The sequence below is a fragment of the Mixophyes fleayi genome, chromosome 8 (genome assembly GCF_038048845.1).
Source record: "Mixophyes fleayi isolate aMixFle1 chromosome 8, aMixFle1.hap1, whole genome shotgun sequence".
In the NCBI taxonomy this organism is placed as follows: Eukaryota; Metazoa; Chordata; class Amphibia; order Anura; family Limnodynastidae; genus Mixophyes; species Mixophyes fleayi.
The window spans coordinates 48,106,339-48,123,801 of record NC_134409.1 but is presented as its reverse complement, the minus strand read 5'-3'; the positions used below and the strand labels follow the sequence as shown (position 1 = coordinate 48,123,801).

General features: G+C 40.5%; 1 protein-coding gene across 1 annotated transcript in view; it reads right to left on the bottom strand.

Moving 5' to 3' along the window:
* Nucleotides 1-17,463, bottom strand: part of LOC142100234 (putative defense protein 3) — a 45,218-nt gene that overhangs the window by 15,131 nt on the left and 12,624 nt on the right. Inside the window, exon 2 of the mRNA XM_075184166.1 lies at nt 1,658-1,856. Within this exon, the coding sequence (XP_075040267.1) occupies nt 1,658-1,856 (199 nt within the window). The remainder of the gene's footprint in view (nt 1-1,657; nt 1,857-17,463) is intronic.

The window sequence follows — 17,463 nt, the reverse complement described above, 5'->3', positions numbered from 1 at the left end:
TTACTACTATGTTGGCACTGCTGTAGCATAAATTGAACCTGGGGGCACACCTGTAGGGCATAATTTGAACATGTTGACACTATTTTGCATAATTTGAACCTGGGGTCACTACTGTGGGGCATAATTTGAACCTGGGGGCACTACTGTGGGGCATGATTTAAACCTGGGGGCCACTACTGTGGGGCAAAATTTGAACCTAGGGGGCACTACTAAGGGGCAAAATTTGAACATGGAGGACACTACTGTGGGGCAAAATTGGAACCTGGGGAACTACTGTGTGGCATCATTTGAACCTGGGTGTGCTATTGTGGTATAATTTGAACCTTGGGGCACTACTGTGTGACATAATATGAACTGGGAGCACTACGGTGTGGCATAATATGAACTTCTGCCAAAGGGGGGGGGTGGCCTAGTGCTTTTTCACGCACAAGTCTTTATCATTGTCGACTAATGAGGGGAGCTCCAAGAAGTTGCTCTACCGAGGCCCAAAATTCCTCTTGGAGGCCCTGCCTGGGAATCAAGGGGGCAGATGTCTCCAGGTAAATAATCTAAATGTTTCCTATCTAATCAAACTGATGGCTCACATCCAATTAGCTCCCACCCACCCCCTCCTTCCCACTTAGTTTATATACGGTGTTATTTAGAATGAATAGAAAAGGTGCTTATCCAATTACTGTAGTAAAAAGATTATTTTCCTCTGACATTATTTTTCTAATATATTTGTTAGCATTTTATTTTGTGTGGAATGGTTCATGAAAATTCTGCCATTCCAGCTTAATTGAGAGAAAGGGGTACTTGTTAATTACATGTGTGCAACTACTCTGCTGCTATTTTGTGGGAGATTTGAAAAAAGAAGAACATTGGTTCCCCACAGTGGCGCCCGTATAATTGGTGGTATTGCTGTAGTGTCAGGGTGGTGGTAATGCTGTAGTGTTCGGGGCTTAGTATTGCTAATAAGTAAGAGAGGGTATTGCTGTAATGTGGGGGGGAGTGCTGGTTGCTGTAATGTGGAGAGTCATGCTGGTTGCTGTAATGTGGGGGGTGATGCTGAATGCTGTAATGTGGGCGGTTATTGATGTATTATAAAAGTGTGTTTTATGCATTTTCCTTGTGCTCCTGGTGCTTTGCAGAACAAGGGAAATGATCATGTGGGCAGAAGACCATACATAAGTTTGTGCCAGTGCTTCATGTTGCACTGCACCAGCGACGTCACATCAGCATGCACCAATGTCGAGCATGGAGCCCATAGCAGGTAGGCCTGTATGCTGTAAATGCCAGGGCTTATTTTTAGTCCCAGTCCGTCCCTTTGCACATTGCATAACATATTTTCTGTCATGTACAATTAATCTCCATAAGTGTGAATGAGAAAAAAAAACAAAAAAAAAATACATATGTGAATTGTGTACAGCAGTGGCACAATTTATTGCATTGTTTTTAAGTTGAAAAATCTACAGACGGTTCAGCTTAAAATATGTGAGTAGGGACTTGGGTGGAATTGAAGGAATCAAAGGTTGTAAGCCCGAGGGCTCCCATCATGTAAATCTGGCTCTGCAATAATTATAAGGCAATATACTATGTGTTTGTATTTCTTAGCTAACATTTTAAATACTGCATGTAATGAGTTTAGTCAACATTAATTACTATACTATGTATTTACCTGCAATATTTTCCCCAGAACTATAGGTGTTTTTAGCCAAGGATAAAGTATAAGGTGAGGTAGTGGTTTGGGTTGAGGCACCATGAATAGGTATCATCGTATTGCAGGAATCTGTAACTTGGCCATTTGGATAGGCATAAATACAGTTGTGAAAAGATGCAATGAGTAGAATGGCGATGTTTTGTAACAATGGATCCATCTGTTGGGGAAAGTATACGTTCATTACAACATTTATATATCAATGCAAATAACTAAATGATTTTCAATGCTTTGTAAATTACACATTGTAGACTGAATTTTTTTGCTATATATATTAAGCCTACTAAACCTAATATTCAATTTAAAAAAGCTACTAGTAGGATTGTATTGTTTACATACCTCCCGACTATCTCGGTTTCAGCAGACAGTGAATGGGGCAGGGTTTACAGAGATGGGAGTGGGTCTTGGCCAGGAAATGGGTGTGGTTATTGGGAGTGGACATAATTTGGAAAATTGGGGCAGTGTTTGTGTGAATTAGTGGAATAGATTATACGGATGAGGGACAGGAATTATTGTGTCCCGATTTTTTCTGGACCAATGTTGGGAGGTTTAGAAATTTGTTCGATCTAAAGTTATTTGAGATTAGATCATAATTACAGTTTTTTGATTTGTACATGAGACTTCTTGGACCTAATTCATTAGGTCACGTGTTCTGAGCTCAACTTGCGCGACGTAATATATGCACATGAGTGCGTATATTATAATAATTATTATAATGGTTTACTGTGCAGAACCGTTCTTAGGTACATACCACCCTTTTTTGTTTTACATTATATAGCGTATAATATATATATATATATATATATATATATATATATATATATATATATATATATCTTTATTATTAGCTGTTCTGCACTGTAAACTCAAGATTGATCAATAAGGAGTCTCCTTAACTCAAGTCAGCAGAACTCAATACAACTAATATCGACTGATCTAAACTATTTATTATAATTTTCAATGAATAATTATATACATTTAAAATAATAAAAGTAATGTATTTACAAAGAGCTTACTTTGCAGGGGAGCTGATTTTGTATCATCTACCAGGGATTTTGTTTTATTTGAAACATTTTATGTATTACACATGACAGACCCTTTGTGTAGGTGAGGAATAATGTGTGTGTCATTTTTTGGCATTGCAAATGATGTTTACACTTGTGTCTGTGTTGTATTTAAATGTGTCTTTGGTACATTACAGGTCCCAGAATGACTTTGCAGCCATGGAGTATGCTTGTGCTTGTAGTAATAATGCTACTTAATGGCAGCCTGGCAATCCTGGGACCTGTAGTACACAAGGGACAAATAACTTTCATGTATTATTATTTTTATTACCCCACAAACACTTGTCATGGAAGGGCTACAGTGCTTTCATCACTGGGGTGGGAACCTCTAGGGAGGGGGAAGGGATATAAATGATGACGATGATGATGATATATAAAAAAATAATTATTTTTGGGAAGTTACAACAGACATATATACAAGCATCTTACAAAAAAAGTGTAATAAAAAAAAATTAAAATAGACTGATAAGAGATGCACAGGTAAGCTACAAAGAAAACACTAAATAACAAAAAAATGCAATGAGGCGTGTGAAAAACTATTCAAAAGGCACGTAACAAGATTTTAAAATAGAGAAGCATTGTTAATGTGACTCGAAAAAGATTCAATACAATTTAGACATTAAAAAAATACACTGCATAAGACAGAGAAAACATACCTCTCAAGAGAAAAAAAGCAGGCAAATAAATTAATTTGCTAAATATATATATAATTTATCACAACAACCACTTCAAACTCTCAACAATTGTAAATATGCACAAGTAAATCTTTTATAATGGCTTGCAATGAGATAACTGTATGCAGGTGTATGGTCAACTGTGTTATCAAATGACGAGAGTGTCAGAGCTGTGTTTATCCAGCGCTACCAATATTGCCTTGGACTTAGACATGTCCCCAAGCTGTTGCAAGTGTGACGTGTAATATTGCTTAAATTACTGTGTGCAGCAGAGTATTAATCAGACGTATCCTGAGGTAAACGCCTACTTTGAGTATTTCCCAGTGGCGTCCGCACACCGCACACCCTTTTTTCCTCCCAAAGACGTAGGGTGTCGTAAGTACTTAGCTTGCTTGTGCGCCCGTATCCCCCTGTTTTCCACACGTAAGTCTTGGTTCTGGGCATGCGCACAAAATCTGCAGATACGTACCCTAATATATTAGGCCCCTTGTCAGTAATCTAACAGGCCTAGCAACAAGGTTAAGCTCAAGTGTGAACTTAAATGAGAATTTTTTTTCTCTATATGTATATATTATAACATTTTATTTTTATTCATGGAAAATTTGGTTTCTATATTCACAATAAATAATGTATATACTAGCTGCTAAATCACACAATGGGGATACTACTAATCCCACAAAAAAGAAAAAATGCACATCAAAAAGAACAGCGATAAAAATATCCTCCACACATACTGCAATGTTAAATATCCCCCACACATATTACATCAATTAATACTCCCACATTCCCACACATTAAAGCAATACCCTTCTCTTTGAGCAGCTTACATGCAGTGGCTATGGTCACACAGCATGGAACTTAAGTTCTCTTCTGCTACCGGCTGACACTGCATGGTGTCTTGGTGTCTGCTAACCTCTGATGCCAGAAGATTACCAGGGAGGGACCCAAGCAGATGGAGGGATGGGAAAGGGATGGGTCAAGGAACAGAAAGATGAGGAACAGATCAGCCCAGGGCTGACTCACGCAACTCGTGCGATAGGTTGGCTGGTCCCTGGGAAGGGGCAAGTGACTAAGCAGAACAATGTTAAGTCTGGCCACTTATAAGCCAGCCAGTCACAATGAGCTCAGGGCCTCTTCACCTTCTTTGATTTTATTTTTTAAAATTATATGTAGCACCCTCTTTCCCGTAGATCAGTTGGGTGTCTATGTAAAGTGTATTGTCATCTGTGGTGTTTTCTTTACTTCTATTCTACGTTCTTGACAAGCAACACCAGAGGGAGACCAAGGAACCCTCTGTCCCCTACAAAAAAAAAACACAGGCACACATAGAAAGAAACACCAATAGGCAAATTGCTCTTTGAAAGCCACGCCAACACTTTAATTGATTGGGCGCGTGTTCTCAAAAGATTTTCATATCTAATTAGACTTTATATATACCAAAATAGAATATTTCTTATATAAACTGTATTTTAAAAGTATCCCTTTAAAACAGATGAAATATAGTGAATGTACAAGAATACAATGCAATAACTTAACCTTTCTTACCCTAGCCAAGAGGTACTTCTACCTTAAATGCTTACTTGCAATTATTCTCCAACTGTAATAATGTCTAGCAATAGTACATTCTAAACTTAACACATTTCCACTAATTTAACATGTTATACATCAACATATGCATATTTAGCAATAAAATGCATTTAAGTGGTCTTATGAGGAAATTAATGACAAGCAAATGTCTCTCCACTTCTCTATCCCAGAAACAGTGGACTATAGTAGAAAAGGCTCGAGAATAAAGTCGCTCGTGTCAGTTTTCCTTAGCTTTGTCAAACATAAATCTTTTTTAATGGTGACTGTGACAGGATCGACCGCCTATGCCACCCTGTCTGTTGCTGTTGGGAACCGACTGGGCTTACTGTGCCACTGTTCCCATTCTTTATCCAAATGTGCCCTCTAACCACAGTAGGAGGGGCTTAAGCTGTTGTCACCACTGGACTCCTTAACGGCATCCAGAACCGTGTTCCTTCTGGGTAACTGTCGCTGCTAGCGTACCCCGTTGCTGTTGTACCTGGGCTGGTACCTCTCACCTCTTCCTATGGATCAAGGTTGCTGTGGGTGGATCTCCTCTGGCCTATCACACTGGCTAGAGCTGCTGGTTAGTGGGCAGAGCGGTGGTGCTGGAAAGCTGGGTCCAAACCTCAGAAACTGCCGGAAATGGATTTCTATACAGTTTTGGACACAGCCTCAGAGGGTAAGCCAGCCCCCTGAGTTATTTTTAGTATCAGGAGGCAATACATGTTTCTCCAAACATATATTTAAATGCAATTCATACTTAACAAAATTTACACTTATCTGAGATATCCTACATCATGTGCTGTTTAAAATGTTAGGTTTTCTGTCTGTCTAACAAGACATGCACACAGGTAACGATCCCCTGCCTTCAGCCATAGCAGGCATTTGACACTTCACATCGAAAGACTTAGTTAGCATTTCCTGCTATCAGACTCCCTCCCCACATATGCCTAATTGGAGATTTCCTCTAGCAAAGTTACAAACCAGACTTCCTCAGCAAGTGCTTATTGCATCAGAAGTCAAACATTAGAAATGAATGCATTTGATATAAAAAGTGCCACATCTATATATATATATATATATATATATATATATATATATATATATATATACATACATATACATTTACACACACATATATATACATATATCCACACATATACATATATATATATATACACACACACACACACACACACATTTGCATACACACACACAACAAAGAGGGTAATCTCTACATGACTGTAATAGAGTCATCTACTAAAAGTCAATTTGCAGAATCAGCAATAAAAATATTTTTGTGATTGACATGTCTTTTAAATCAATCTTTCCCCCCCAAAAATAAAATCACTGGGTATAATAAACTTACTGAAATAACTGGGGATGTAGTCAATCTGTCAATGCATAACCTCCCAACAGCCAGACTGTTGACACAAAAATTTTGACAGTCGGAAATGTCAACAGGTTCGGTGTGTCTACGTTGTTACAATGGAGACATTTGTGACTCTCGACAGGTAGTAAAGTCAACCGTCACAATGTCAACATTCAAATGGCAACATGCCAGCACAATACAGTTAATACTTTTAAAAAGCAAAAAAACACAGCATGTCACCCCCCTTCCCTGCAAAAACACGCCACCCCCCTGGCCCCTATAAAAACACATTAACCCAAGTGCTGCCAGAAAACTTAGAGGACAAACAGCATGGGGTCCAGACGATTTTACTAGTACTAGCACTAGGCTTTGCCAGCTGCGGCTGGTGGCACTATAGCAGGAGTACCTGCAGACACCCCTGAGCGGTAATAAAAATAGATTTTATGTTAAAGAAACCATTTTGTCCCTAGTGAACAACAGGTTCCAGCAAGCCCAGGCTGCCAGTAACAGTTTGGGTATGCTGGTGCTTATAGTATAGCAAGCACCAGCATACGTATGGCTGCAAGGGCATACTGGCAATTGTAGTGCACCAGACAAAATGTAAATAAACCACACACCCCCTTTAGATTTTTTTTATTTAAAATAAATAAAAAAACACCCCTGTAATACTCACCAACATCCAGGTTCTTTATCTGAATCCTTACTTGTCAATAAAATAAAATCAGATCCTGTGATCTAACATCTTGAAACTAAAAGAAAAGCCATGTCCATAAAATAAAATCCTTGGATCTAGCAGCTTGATCTTAAAAGAAAAGCCATGTCCACAAAAACACAAATCCTTGGTCCTGCAGCATGCTAAAATAACCAATAATCCAGAGGAAGGGTGCTTGGAAAAATAACAAACCCTTTACAACATCACATACTAGCTCTTGACATTAAGAGCTCCCCACTGTGTAATGACTTAATTACAACTGCTATATCTATTTATAACCTGGGGCTCTCCCACGACCTCAGCGCCAAGGACATAGGAAAGTCCCAGGTTATAATAGACAGAGTGGCTATAATTTTCTTTTTATGCTTCATGTGCAGGTTTGCGTCACGTTCTAAAGGGTATTTTATTTTTCCAAGCAAAAAGCAAGGAGGATCATCTGGATTATTTGGGTTTTCTGTATTCCCTAAAAAAATGATTTTATTTTGACACATACTTTGTGGTGGTGGAGATTGAACCTCATGCTATACTGTTACTAGGATAGCTTTGCATGGTTCAGTTGTATTTTTATTGATAACCTTATATCTAATCACGCCTTGATTAATGTAAGAAAAATAAACACACAAAAAGGTCACACAATAAAGACAGTCCTAGTACTCCCTCAATCTTATATTTTAAGATAAATTAAGCTAATATAATGATCTGAAGTCAGAATCAGAGTCAGCTGGACAGGAAGGCAGACCGAGATAGATTCACTAGACCAAAGAATGATCAAATCAGATTTTGTACATAGTAAGGCAGATCAGTACCAAAGGGTTGAGGCAGAGGTGAAGTTGATGAAAAGCTTGTAACGCTACACGTATAGAAAATGACTGAAGACAGAATGCAGCAGGAGACTGCAACAACTAGATTACGGGCAGGAGGTCAATATACTGGCAAGGAGGTTGTGACAGGGCCTGTCTTATAAAGGAATTCAAGTAGTGGAGCTTGAACATCCTAGAACATCAGGTTAACAGACCGAGCTGGAACCAGGGCAAAAGCAAGCAGTGTCATGAGCCACCGCACTAGCCGTTCGACTCGAGTACCTGTCAGTCACCGCATCCCAGCTGTTGCCTGGGCAACCGGGATTCCTTCCGCACTTCCACCCCAGCTGTGTGACAGAGAGCCAGCGCTGCGGATCTACAATCATCTCATTGTGCCTCCTGGGTTGGCGTGGGGGGGCCTGTTCTCCTCCACATCTGATTGATTCCTATTAGTATTTAAGGCAGGGAGGCCTTAGCCTCCTTGTCAAGTATAGTGTTCGTGCCCTGCATCTTCCTGTACCTTCTCCTTGTTCTGCGAACCTCTGATTAATTACCTGTTCTGACATTTGGATTGTTTCCTGGAACTCGCTTGTTTGTTGATTGTCTCTGACTTTGATTGTCTCTGACTGTTTTGCTGGTACTTTAGGACTAACCCTGCTTGCCAGCCCTGACCTATTGGCCTGATTTACAACTTTCCAAGGCTGTTTCTGACCCAAGACCTTTAGTTTGGCCCTGGAATTCCTTGCTGGGAGTTATCTCTCCCTCTGCCTCCTATCCCCGCACTGCCAGTGTCTAGTCATAAGCTTTTACTATTCTGAGTTAAGTCCTAGCGGCATCTAAGTACCTGTGAGTGCATATAACTCTACAGGAAAGGCAGCTGCTACAGGTGAAGACATATTCTGCCTGTTCTAAAAGCTAATGTCAGTACTGGGTAGCTGTAACAGACAGCTGTTCAACAGCTAGTGGAACTCAATCACAGAGCAGCAGCCTCCAGAGGTAGGAGCCCCAAGATTAATTCCCAGAAGCTAAGATGAGCAGTATTTTAGGAGAAACATGCAAACATTTCAATTGATGATTGAAAATTATAATAGTTTGGACACTGAAGTAACATTTTTCACCACATGTACCTGTGTTTCAGAACGATTTTGATTAATTTGCTATTGACAGTGAGCTGGAAGACTGCAGGATTCCAAACTTATTATCGTCATCATCATCAATTGAGCAGCAAGAAAGCTTTGTTTGTAATGGCAGTATAGCTGTGATGAACAGAATGGTCATCTTCTTATAGTGCCACTTGTACATTTATTTTGTGTGTGTTCATGGCAGGAGTAATATATAAAATATATACAAATATACTGAGCTTGGATTTGGGGCTTGACCATTGGTCTTGTCAAAACACTACAGTGAACATTGTGTAACCATAACAGGGGTAAATAAACTGCAGACAGGTTTTAGGCTATGTGAACCAGCTTGTGTTGGTACGGGAAGTTGTCAATATACATGTCTAAAAGTTGCAAGTTGCCTTATATATTAAATATATATGTATAAAGGAAAATGTATATTATACTTACGATAATTTTCATTTCCCATACCTAGAACATGGCAGCAAACAACAGTAGGTTATTTTTTTTATTTCAAATGTAGGACAGTCCCTTCTCTGTAAGACTGTAAGACTGAGAAATAAATTCATCTCTCCCCCTCAACTCTGCAGCCTTTACTAGCCAAAGCAGAGTAAAAAATTAGGGATGGGGAATTCCTGTCCACTGCCATGTTCCAGTTCTAAAAAAAGGGAAAATATTGTAGCTATGACAAAGAATTGTACATTTTCCCTTTCACATCCATATAGCAGTAGAGATGAAATTGTGTCTGAAATTTGGGCAAATTATGCAGTTTGTTTTGTAGTTCTTTTGATGCACGTTGAGATCCATTTTTGCTTCACGGAATGGCATTCTGCACTGTATTTGTAAATTCTGCATTTTGCTGAAGTTATAGGGCCTGAGTCATTAAGGAAAGTAAGGCAAAAAAGGAGTACATTTTTTCCTGGACAAACCATGTTACAATGCAAGGGGTGTAAATTAGTTTATTATTTTTAAAATTAGTTAAATTCTGACTGTTTTTTCATCTAGCAAACAAATACTTGATAGCTTTATTTTTACACTGAAATTGAAAGTTGATCAAGGACATGCCCTATCCCAGTGGTGGGCAAACTCAGTCCTCAAGGGCTACCAACAGTTCATGTTTTTAGGATTTCTTTAATCATGCACAGCTGAGTTAATCTATTTGGCTGGGTCAGTAATTATCCCAGCTGTTTCTACAGACAGAAATCCTAAAAACATGAACTGTTGGTAGCCCTTGAAGACTGAGTTTGCCCACCACTGCCCTATCCCAACTATAAATATGTCCCCACATATTAAATTCACCTCCCCCTCCAATGCAACATGGTTTTGCCCAGGTGCAAAGTTACTCCTTTTTCATGCTTTGCTCTCCTTAATGACTCAGGCCCATAGCCTGTAAATAGAACTGCAACAACATTGTCAATTCATTCTCCTTTATGGTGGGATTGAGGTAAAATAAGGGAGATGTTTAACTGGAACAAAAATAATAAGGGAATTCCATGCAGAACACTGGAGTCTGAAGACAAGTATATACGCAGTGTGTCGCTGCAGTGCACCATATTGCCACAGGCAGTGGGGACCACCAGGGATTTTCCAGGCAAGCGAGTGGGCCAGTCAGAGCCTGTCCTTAAACATGAGTACAGAGTTAGCTGATTGGATAATGCAATTAATGAAAGGCATCTGATAGAGTTTTTACACTCCCGCACAGACTCTACTTCATCCTTATATTAATTAATAAATGTTTTATTTTTTATCCTTGAATTTTTAATGTTTGTGCTGAAAATAGTAACCAGATAATTCATTCTTAATGATGCAGGGGTAATCTTCTAAATACATTCACTCTCTTAAAACAGAATTAGAGGTGAGTATAATTGCAGCAACATTCCATGTGAATCGAGTTTTGCAGTGCAAAGTCATTGCGATACAATTTTTAAATTCTACTTGTGGCTCTTTAGCTGGTTGAATGGCCTTCTGCCATTTATTTGTAAATTTGCATTCTGCATTTCAATAAATGTATGGTCTGTAAAACAGCTGCAATGATTATGATGTAAATTCATTCTAATTTGTGGTGTGGTTGTGGTATATTAAGAGAGAAGTCCAGGGAAGAACAACATTTCTAGGAAATTTCATTTGGAATACTTAAGGCCAAATTGCACCAGTGAAACATGCAAAATTCTGCAGCAAAATGCAAAGTGAGGCAACTCTTTGACGGAACAGTTTTGAAGATTTTACTCACCTATACATAGAATGTGATTACGGGAGCTCTAGATTCAGAAGAGAGAATTGTGCTTGCAGATCTATACACAGAGATTGTAATTTAGCTAAAGGCTGTTTACTGTAGTCCAGCATGCAAAGTGTTAACTCAGCAGAGACTGATTAGCAGATGGATACCAGTGTAGCCAGAACAAAATCACAAGTAAATACCCAGCAATAGTGCTCTGTGAATCTCGATTTAATACATTAGTGTCACATGCTATAGCTCTGTGTCTGCAGAGTATTTTACAGGTCAAGGAAGTACAGTGACATTTTGTGCCATGGACCCGCTCTCACATAGTTCTGCATCTATATTAGAAAGACACTCCACATACATATTATGCTTGTTACCCTTTCTCATATTGTTGTGCATATGCAGTGGCGTTTGTAGGTCCAAGAAGTAGTTTGTAGATTTAGGACCTCATTTAGAGTCGGAAGCAAAGTCTGTTTTAGGCGCAAGTGTCCAAGGTGCAGGCGGATTTGGTGCTTTCTGCACATGCATGATAGTGTTTTATTGTTGGATGCGCCTAAAATGAACTTTACGTCCAACTCTAAATGAGGTCCTTACTGTGCACATATAACTTATTATGCAATGCGCCTGGTATCACACAATTCTGCATCTACAGCAGTGTGATTTACTGCACATACTTGTTTTAGTATTCCATGTGTCTGATCATTCGTGGGGCTACCCCAATGAATGGTATCAAGTCAGCTTCAGGCTAAGAACCTTTTTAAAACAAGTAGGATGAGATATCTTGAGCTCTAATTTGAACAAGAAAAACAAGAAAGGTGAAGGTGACACATTTAAACCCACCTGGCCATCAGTGACATGAGAAAAGGTTAATAAACAAACAACACCTTGTCTAACTAAAATCCTACCAAATTATATATCACACCCACTATTAAACACCCTGTTCTGTTACCACTAAGAATTAGTTCAAGTACTGTCACCCTGAGAAGTCTTCAGTTACTCCCTAACTGACTCAAATTGGCTTCACAACCTAATTTAATCAGAGTTACTGTAAACCATAATATTCACTGCCTTAAACGTGGAGTTATAAAAAACAAATATATCTAACGGTGAGTTATATACCCAAAAGTAACAATGCTTATTGAAAAAATAAAAATTGTGATAACATGTGGACATAAGAAAATATAAATGCAAAACAGTTTTCTTCAAATAAAACAGGAATAACAAAAAAAACAACTTGCTTTCATACACATTGCATAATTTTACCCCTGGGGGAGGCTAGAATATCTGGAAAATTAATCAGTAGAAGACTAAGCCTATATAACTGACAATTTCTAAAATCATTTTCTTACTTTCAAACATTATCTTTGCCCAAGCCCCCCAGAGGTGTGTAAGTATGCTAATCTGTTTTAATTACCGTTTTATTCAACAATACTTATAGTAAGGAATTCTATACCTGGAATATAATTCTGGAACATAACGGTGATACACTATACATTCACTAAAGTTTTGGTTTTCCTGCACATATACATATGATATATGAATATGTTATATAGATTTCTTAGGAAGATATGTTATCTCTGTTGCTTCATTATATCTATTTTATTTTTATCTATTTATCTATTGATGACACATGTCATACAGCTAGTTTCACTGTTTACAAATATATGCAGCGTTCTTCCTCAAACATGGATTATGGAACGTAGTGCTTCTGATGTACTATGTTGCTTATATGGATATTTAATGCACTTGGAGTGAACCCAGCTATTATCCTTCATAGTCAAAGCATTTTTAGGGCTATGCAATAAACTATATATTACTGGCCCTCTACATACTTGCCATCTAGACTGTCTAGGAGACACATAAAATATTAGGTATTTTGTCTGACTGCTGTGAGAATTTGGCAATCTCGCTGAATCTGGGATATTGGGCAGGATGCAACATGATGACACAATCACTCTCAACCTACCACAGAGGAAACACTGGCGATACATCAGTGTGCTGGAGAGCAGTGGCAATTTTCTTGCATCACACCTCATATATAGATGATCAGTAGCTGACAGCAAATGCTGGTCTATATATTGCCATTTTGGAGGATCCTGGGGTCCCTGCGAATTAATTAGCTTTCAATTTAAAAACATATGAATATGTGACTCAATATAGGAACTCTAATTATTTAGAGTTAGGTCCACTCTATTAGCAGGAGTATAGGGATCTGGAGGGTGGCTTATTATATATTTGCAAATGTGTGTACCTGAGGCTTCAGCATTTATGTACATAAAGCTATAGAATAGCAGCTCTTTTACTGGTTCATAGCAGTGTGTTGGGGACTTTGTCTGTGTTTGTCTCTTTCCTAAATAACCCTCTTCCCTTTCTAGCACCTGCTGTGAACTTATAAATTGTCTGAGCAACTTTCATTTCTGTAAGGATTTTATTTTGTCAAGCTCTGACATCACTAAAACTCAAAGATACGATATTTAACCACAGCGGCAATTTTAGGACCCAGTGTGACAAACTATTATATTTCACAATCCCTTCATCAAATTTACCTCAGTCAGGTATTGCACTATTCAAAACAGACAAAGAACAAAGCCTGCATGAAATACCATGCAACGCTACTCCCATATCAGTAACATGTGACATATAGAATCCCTTCACTAGAGAAAGCAGTGTTACAGCCTGATAGCTTTCCTTTCTCTCATTAAAAAATAAATAAATTATTATTATTATTCATTTTTATTTATAAGGCGCCACTAGGTGTCTGCGGCGCCGTACAGGGACAAACGAAATAACAATACGAGGAGAGACGGCACAGAACAGTAAACAATAATCACAGTAGCTCAGTGAGCTCAAGGCACAGCTAGAGGGGCGGGGGAAGATCAGCCAACAACGGCACCAAGGAGGGAGGGCACGGATGAGAGGGAGACCCTCAGGGGAAGAGGAGGAAGCGAGAGGGGATGGGGGAAGAGGGTCCTCAAGGAGTAAGGCTAGGTAGCTGGCGAGCAGAGTTAAAAGTGGTAATGACAGGAGAAGAGAAGAACCTGCTCGAAGGAGCGTACAATCTAAGGGGAGGGGAAGACTGACAGAGAGACACACGGGAGAGAAGGAGGAACGGAGGATAAGGATAGGGGAAGGGGAATGAGGGGGAAGAGTCAGAAGAAAAGGTAGGAAGTGTCACGGGCACTAGGAGTCTTTACCCAGGGATCACCAGGTGATAGGCTTACCAGAGCAGTATAGGTGGTAATATGGTACTCTGGTAGCAGGGTGATCACGGAACAGGAAATAGCAGATGATGAGATGCTCAGGAAAGTCTATGACTAGCAGCACTGGCAATATGGAGGTAGTAATACACGAGGAACTGTATGGACAAAGGACACGTGAAGGTAGTCAGTGGTCTGCGGTAGCAAGTTGTACCACTGCTATAGTGAGGAGGAATGTCCAACAGAAACGAGGAGGTGATGAGAGTCAGCGGTCTGCGGATAGCAAGTTGTACCGCTGTCTGAGTGAAGGAATGGAATCCAAGTGGAGGTATCCGGGGAGTCAGTGGTCTGCGTTAGCAAGTTGTACCACTGCTATGTGAGAGGATACTGGAACAGGTGAAACTGTAAACAGGAGTCAGTGGTCTGCCACTAGCAAGTTGTACCACTGAATATATATGTGAGGAGGTGCACGGGGAGAGACTGCAACACAATATATACACGGGCACCTTGACTTTGATCCACAGTAATATGCACAATATAAATGTATAAATGACTGAACAACACTGCCAATATAGAAAGTCTCTTGAAGTAATCCAGCATGAGATAACACAGTCAATGATGGCAGTAGAGTCAGCAGATAGTACACTCCAGAGGAGAACCAACACAGTCAATGATGGCAATAGACTCAGCGGATAGTACACTCCAGAGGAGAACCAACACAGTCCAGCAAGGTATGCAATACACAGCACAGTCAATGGGAAGTATGCATACCGTGGTTCAGGAGAAGGCAGTCAGACAGGAGTGCAGAGATACCTGAAGGGCAGGAGGCCAGCAGGATAAAGTCCCTGGATGGGTGAAGCGGGGGTCTAGCAGGTGCAGCGCACAGGTAGGTAGACCAGCAGGGAACACAGGAAGGCGTGGAGAGCGGATCAGCAGTAGATGGATGAGTAGCGCTGAGAAGTCACAGCAGCGGGTCTCTGCGGGAACACGGAGGTAACCAATAGCAACCAGCAGGTGCAGTAACGATGGGACCCCGGAGCAGAGTTGAACTGGAACAGATGATCACGGAGAGTAGCGGGTAGCAATAGTGGCAGCAGACTCAAGGAAACACGGTAGAGTTGACAAGGACTGAAGACTGAAGCGCACAGAGGCAGCGGATAGGAATCAGCTAGCAGTCACGATGATGAAACACAGACGAGTTGCAGGTTGAAGACTGTAGTGCACGGAGGCAGCGGATAGGAATCAGCCAAACAGTCACGGTGATGAAACACAGACGAGTTGCAGGTTCAAGCCTGTAGTGCACGGAGGCAGCGGATAGGAATCAGCTGGCAGTCACAATCATGAACAGGTGAGTGGATGTGGTTGAAGCCTGTAGTGCACGGAGGCAGTGGATAGGCATCAGCTAACAGTCCCAATGATAAATGGTAGAGTTGAAGTGATTAGAAGACTGTAGTGCACGGAGGCAGCGGATAGGAATCAGCTCACAGTCACGATGATACAGTAGATGGTAGAAGTGGTATGGGAACCACAGTAGTAGAAGTGGTTTGGAAACCACAGAGGTAGAAGTGGTTTGGAAACCACAGGAATCAGCTGGGCTGAATAAACAAGGAAACACAGGAACACCTTCAGAGACTCATGGGGAATGAGACTCCAAGATCAGGCAATGTGGTGATGACCACAGGTGCTTAATATAGGGAGGTTGCCTGATCTGCCAATTTAGTTAAAGGAACATACACTGGAGGTATGGAAAGGACTGCGCATGCGCAGTCCCTCAGGATGGAGGACGGCCACGGTTCCTAAATGTCCGGGAAGAAGCACTCACAGTCCGGTGAGTGACAGTACCCCCCCTTTTAAAGGTGGGCACAGAACGCCTGGAACCGGGCTTGTCCGGATTTTTGGAATAAAACTTCTTCAGAAGGGCAGGAGCATTAAGATCTTCAGCTTTGATCCATGAACGCTCTTCAGGACCAAAGCCCTTCCAATGAACGAGGAAACGGAGGACTCCTCGCGAAATTTTTGCATCCAATACCTCAGTAATCTCGAAATCCTCCTCCTGATGAACTTGAACTGGCTGCGGTGCTGAGGGAGGAGTCGAGAAACGGTTGATGATGAGAGGTTTGAGCAAGGACACATGGAAGGCATTGGAAATCCGAAGATTCTTAGGAAGAAGAAGTTTAACACATACTGGATTGATAACTTGAATGATCCTATATGGACCAATAAAACGAGGGGCGAATTTCATAGATGGAACCTTCAAACGAATATTTTTGGTAGATAACCAGACACGATCTCCAATTTTTAGTGGTGGAATAGCCCGCCTCTTCTTATCTGCGAAAGACTTATATTTATTAGATGTCTTCTTTAAACAGGTTTTGACCTGAGACCAGATATTTTTGAAGGTTTGACAAGCAGTCTCCACAGCAGGAACTTGGGTGGGCGGGAGGGCAGGAAATTCCGGAAAAGACGGATGGTGACCGTAGACCACAAAGAATGGAGTTTTGGATGATGACTCATGGTACATGTTGTTATGGGCGAATTCAGCCCAAGGGAGCAATTCTACCCAGTTGTCTTGGTTGGCTGAAGAGAACATCCTAATAAAAGTCTCAAGATCTTGATTGACTCGTTCCGTTTGTCCGTTAGATTGCGGATGGTAAGACGATGAGAGTGCTAATCGTATGCCCAAGGTTTTACAAAGGGCCCGCCAGAATCTGGAAACGAATTGTACTCCTCTATCCGACACAATCTCAGACGGACATCCATGGATGCGGAAGATTTCTTTAATGAAATGTTCAGCCAGAGTAGACGAGGAAGGTAAACCGGACAGAGGGACGAAATGGGCCATCTTCGAAAATCTGTCTACCACTACCCAAATAGTATTGTGATTCTTACTTGGTGGCAAATCAGTAACGAAATCCATACTAATATGGGTCCAAGGCTTGGACGGAATGGGTAGTGGTCGCAGCAACCCTGCTGGAGTTCTGCGGGAGGATTTGAACTGAGAACATAAATCACAGGAAGCAATAAACTCTTTGACGTC